The following is a 6,000-nucleotide window of genomic DNA, read 5'->3' as shown; positions in this document are numbered from 1 at the left end:
CCTCTGGAGTTTTAGAGACGCTTCCGGCCGACGCAACCCCCTCTGGAGTTTTAACGACGCTTCTGGCCAATGCAACCTCCTCTAGAGTTTCAGAGACACTTCCGGCCAACGCAATCCCCTCTGGAGTTTCAGAGACGCTTCCGGCCGACGCAACCCCCTCTGGAGTTTCAGAGACGCTTCCGGCCGACGCAACCCCCTCTGGAGTTTCAGAGACGCTTCCAGTCGACGCAACCCCCTCTGGAGTTTTAGAGACGCTTCCGGTCGACGCAACCCCCTCTGGAGTTTCAGAGACGCTTCCGGTCGACGCAACCCCCTCTGGAGTTTCAGAGACGCTTCCGGCCGACGCAACCCCCTCTGGAGTTTCAGCGACGCTTCCGGCCGACGCAACCCCCTTTGGAGTTTTAGTGATGCTTCCGATCGATGCAGCCAATGGGGCTTGTGTGTTAGGTGTTCCAAATGCACGAAATGAAAATCGACGACCAATCTTTCCTCACCGATGACATCATCAAAAGTGACACCCACCTTCACATAACATTGCAAAGCAATGATTAAGAAAAGGGTGTGAAAGAGGTTGAAACCTTTCGCCATGGCCATGGTGAAATGTCTTCAAGTTGTAGGGTTACAAGCTCGTTTCACAAATGATGAAGAGTAGCAATAGTGTGAGTGCTTGTGCTTGAATTCTCAGGTAATGTGAAACCCTATATATAGTTTGATAGGAAAATTATATTTATAAAAGACACCAAATTTAGAGAGCGTCTCAAAATTTTGTATGTTTTGGTGTATTCCAAATATTCCAAATATTCCAAATATATAGAATCTTTCCCTACTTAATTTCTAATCTCTAATTATATTTTTAAACAAAAACATACCATTGTTAGTCTCTCATCTTTTTGATGTGTAATAAATAAATAAATTATTTTATTTCGTGAACTCAACATTAATCTATAGCTTAGCCTCACCCTAAAAATCGAGAGAGAAAGAGAAAAACCCAACTCAACCTTGAACCCGCCTAAACCGACCAACTAACTTCGTGAAAGTGATCACTAACCAACGTCCAACAACCACAAAGAACTGGATCTAACTTCGTGGGAGGGAAAAATGTCCGTGAAGAAGACGAGTCCATTAGACCTAGATCTAACTTCGTGGGAGGGAAAAATGCCCATGAAGAAGACAAGTCCATCAGACCTGGATCTAGGTCGACACGACATCTCACGAGTTTTTTTTTTAATATATATTACCATATAATGACATAATGAGTCCATGGTAATATAATAATTATCATATATGGTTCTTTGTGTAATGAATTATCATATATAAATTCATATATATATATAATGAATTATCATATATAATAATTATCATATAGACAAAATAAATAAATTGAATAATTATGACACTTTAATAAAAATTATACACAAAAATATTATGATTCTTATCCTAATCGGATGCTCAGTTAATTTATAAAAAATATATATAAATAATGATTCAGTTCAACTTAAATTCATGTAGGAGAAAATTATATTAAAAATGTAAAAAAAAAAAAAAACACATTTTTTTCAAAAGAGAAAACTACATTATCAAACTAAGGCATAAATAAATTATAAATACATATTTTATATTGGTTAAATAAGTTATAATAATATTAAAATTTTACTCAAAGTGTTTAAATTTTTATAATAAATTTGAATAAAATATTAAAGTTTTCTTTTTATAAACAAAAATTAAAACAATATACTTAGACCTTTGTATGGTGTATTAATGCATTAATAAATCCATTGGATATGGCCTTGAAACACCCTATTTAAAGCAATGTGCTTCATTTAATCTTTAATTAAAATAAAAAAAATTAAATATGAGGAAAAAATAAGATAGGAAAATCAAAAAAATAGAAATAATGAATTTGTCATAGTGATCCGGTTTTATTTAGGTTTTGCTGTGTTATAGTCATGCTACTCTCCAACTAGTGTCGGGGCTTATGTGCTACTCCCAATTGGTGCAATGGTTGGAGTTTTAGTGACGCTTTCGACCGACGCAGCTCCCTCTGGGGCTTCAGCGACACTTCCGACCGACCATGCAGCTCCCTCTGGAGCTTCAGTGACGCTTCCAACCGACCATGCAGCTCCCTCCGGGGCTTCAGCGACGCTTCCGACCGACGACGTAGCTCCCTCCGGGGCTTCAGCGACGCTTCCGACCGACGACGCAGCTCCCTCCGGGGCTTCAGCGATGCTTCCGACCGACGACGCAGCTCCCTCCGGGGCTTCAGCGATGCTTCCGACCGACGATGCAGCTCCCTCCGGGGCTTCAGCGATGCTTTCGACCGACGACGCAGCTCCCTCCGGGGCTTCAGCGATGCTTTCGACCGACGACGCAGCCCCCTCCGGGGCTTCAGCGATGCTTCCAACCGACGATGCAGCCCCCTCCGGGGCTTCAGCGATGCTTCCGACTGACGATGCCCCCTTCGGAGTTTTAGCAATGCTTCTAACCGATGCAGCCGATGGGGCTTGTGTATCATGTGTTCCAAAAGTACGAAATGAAAATCGACGACCGAGTCTTTCTTCACCAGTGACATCGTCAAAAGTGGCACCCACCTTCACACAACATTGCAAAGCAATGACTAAGAAAAGGGTGTGAAAGAGCTTGAAACCTTTCGCCATGGCCATGGTGAAATGTATTCAAGTTGTAGGATTACAAGCTCGTTTCACAAATGATAAAGAGTAGCAGTGGCTATTGAAGGTTTGAATTTGTCTGATAAATCGTGAAACTCTATATATAATTTGATAGAAAAACTATATTTAGAAAGAGCTCTTATACTTTGTGGGCTCGGGAGTATTCCAATTTTAGAATGTTTAACTAATTCATTTCTAATTTCTCTCCTTTCAAAGAATAATTATATTTTTAAACAAAAAAAAAAAGGCAAATTTTAAAAATAACATATATTTTTTTAAATAATGTAATTATTAAATGTATTTGAATTTTTGTTTTCTTATGTTGATGTGAGATTCTAGGTCGACTGTGAGGTAACATTATACTGAGACTCTTTGAGAAACCCAAAAATACACATTGTCATTTAAATTGGCCATACACCTCTAGACGGCTACTCACATAAGCTCTAAGAACTTAGTAAACCTGCATGACATCTATGGATGACTAAGAACGTTCACCCAACTTACTAGCAGTGTGAATTAGAATGTGTATTATCCATATAGGGTCTATCTATTTTATTTCGTTATTCAGTTAAACCAATGATTTGTTATAAGCATCAAACATTTGGGAAGTGGTGAGAAACAAATTTATAAATGTCGTTATTTCGTTGTTTCTATCAACGAAAAAGTTCTCCGATCCATAGATCGAATTATAATGGATGAGTCTTGGATCATTCGATTACGTATTATCAAATTTTTTTCTTCATTCAACTCGGATATTTCTTTCAATTCAACTAATCGAATTGGGTTTCTTTGTGAAAGGTTTTTGATGACCCGTTTTTTTGTTTCGTTTAACATATTTATAAACACGTTTAGTCTTTTTTTTAAAACTCTTCGAGTCCTTTTTTTAATTTGTTTTTCGACTTTTGTTATTAAACCGGGTTCAAAAAACGAACCGTTTTTTCTATTGAATTTTTATTAGGTAACCCAAATACAGTTATCCGCTCCGCACTTGGCTACCCAGCGTTTACCGTGGGCACGATAATCCTCTCGTACTAGGGAAAGGTCCTCTCAATGCTCTAAGACCCACACCGGNTATGGACCGAACTGTCTCACGACGTTCTGAACCCAGCTCACGTACCGCTTTAATGAACAGCCCAACCCTTGGAACATACTCCAGCCCCAGGTGGCGAAGAGCCGACATCGAGGTGCCAAACCTTCCCATGTGAGCTCTTGGGGAAGATCAGCCTGTTATCCCCTTAATCACTTTTATCCGTTGAGCGAGGGCCCTTTCGCTGTTTCTAACAAACAACTTCTTATTACTTGACCAAGTAGTGCCTTATCCCAGGTTTCTGATCTTTCTATACATGTTTGTTTCTCTTCCTCCTTGGCTCTTCTTATCATCACCGCTTTTGTTTCATTTTCCTCTGGCTTTTCCTGTGTATTATCCGAAATAGTATCGAGCGAAAGGTGTAACCTATGGATTAAGTCAACCCTACTCCACTAGTAAAAATATTCACTAGTAAAAATAGGTAGCAGAGGGGAAGAAGCACTACACCTAGGAATCAACAACACGAAAACTTTGTTATAAATTATCCCTTTTCCTTATCGGGATCGGAACTTAGAAAAATGGTTGGGACAACAAACATCCATCTCGTTTGTATTTTGGATACCTGTATAACCATCGAAGACTGTTGAAGTGACTAATTCCTGGAAATTTAGAGGCGTTGAGGACAAAGAAATTGTTAAAGTTACCATTTTTATTTTTATCTAGTAACAACAGGAAGGTTGGCTAGAGATTTTTTGTAAAAACGCTAGTCCCATCAGTTCATAATGAGAGTATTTCAATCTTTTTTGATTTCATGTATTATTCTCATCTCATTATGCGCATCACATAAAGGGGGAGCCGTATGAGATGAAAATCTCACGTACGGTTCTGGAACGGAGATTCTTTGAATGGAATAACGAACGACCGTAACGGATGTCGGCTCAATCCGAAGGAAATTATGCGGAAGCTCTACAGAATTATTATGAAGCTATGCGACTAGAAATCGATCCCTATGATCGAAGTTATATACTCTATAACATAGGTCTTATCCACACAAGGAACGGAGAACATACGAAAGCTTTGGAATATTATTTTCGGGCACTAGAACGAAACCCGTTCTTACCACAAGCTTTTAATAATATGGCTGTGATCTGTCATTACGTGCGACTATCTCCACTATAGAAAGAAAAAAAAAGAGCAAATTCGATAATAAATACTAAAAAAAATAGGCTTTCTACATATGTATTGTCCAAACTAACGATTTGCTTAACTCGAGAAATTTCATTCAATTAGATTAGATATGGTAAATTATTAAAAATATGGGACAGCAAAAGAATTGACCGTTGAGCCGTATGAGGTAGGAAACTCTCAAGTACGGTTCTAAGGGAAGGAATTTACCTGTCTATTCCGACCGGGGAGAACAGGCCATTTGACAGGGAGATTCTGAAATTGCGGAGGCTTGGTTCAATCAAGCCGCTGAGTATTGGAAACAAGCTATGACAGGGAGATTCTGAAATTGCGGAGGCTTGGTTCAATCAAGCCGCTGAGTATTGGAAACAAGCTATAGCACTTACTCCCGGTAATTATATTGAAGCACAAAATTGGTTGAAGATCACAAGACGTTTCAATACCGTAAATGTCGTAAATGAAAGTATCGTTCTTGTTTCTATTCTTCATCATATCTTCATATTGTCACATGGATACCGTCATATCGTCATATTCTTCTTCTCGTCATACTGTCCCTAATAATGAAACTTTCATTTTCATTCAAATTTTGAAGCGATTTGAGTGGTATGATCATTGGTATGATCATCCAATCAAATGAATTAATCGATTTCCAAAATAATATTAGGACAAAATCTGATGTTCAATTCATTTATGATAAAAAAAATAATAATAAGAATGAATTACAAAATAGTAGTTATTCATTTTGGTTTAGGTTTTCATGTGCTCAACGCTACTTTCAACTGCTCCCAATTGGTGTGGGGGCTTCTGTGCTACTTTCAATTGGTTTACTCGTTGGGGTTTGAGCGTTGCTCCCAACTGGCGCAGCCCCCTCCGGAGTCTCAGCGATGCTCCCAACTGGCACAGTCCCCTCCGGAGTCTCAGCGATGCTCCCACCCGACGCAACCCCCTCTGGAGTCTCAGCGATGCTCCCACTGGACGCAGCACCCTCTGGAGTCTCAGCGATGCTCCCACTGGACGCAGCACCCTCTGGAGTCTCAGCAATGCTCCCACCCGATGCAACACCCTCCGGAGTCTCAGCGATGCTCCCACCCGACGCAGCACCCTCAGAAGGTGCAGCTGCTG

General features: G+C 39.7%; 1 protein-coding gene across 1 annotated transcript; it reads right to left on the bottom strand.

Annotated features, from left to right (window-relative positions):
• Positions 1-1,973: 1,973 nt before the first annotated feature.
• Positions 1,974-2,660, bottom strand: LOC111498061 (paternally-expressed gene 3 protein-like). Its single transcript, XM_023149115.1, has one exon. It carries the CDS (start codon positions 2,658-2,660, stop codon positions 1,974-1,976), a length of 687 nt encoding a protein of 228 aa, XP_023004883.1.
• Positions 2,661-6,000: the final 3,340 nt, after the last annotated feature.

The sequence above is a fragment of the Cucurbita maxima genome, unplaced genomic scaffold (genome assembly GCF_002738345.1).
Source record: "Cucurbita maxima cultivar Rimu unplaced genomic scaffold, Cmax_1.0 Cma_Scf00024, whole genome shotgun sequence".
In the NCBI taxonomy this organism is placed as follows: Eukaryota; Viridiplantae; Streptophyta; class Magnoliopsida; order Cucurbitales; family Cucurbitaceae; genus Cucurbita; species Cucurbita maxima.
Note: the sequence above shows the minus strand (reverse complement) of the source record. Positions and strands in the feature narration are given on the sequence as shown.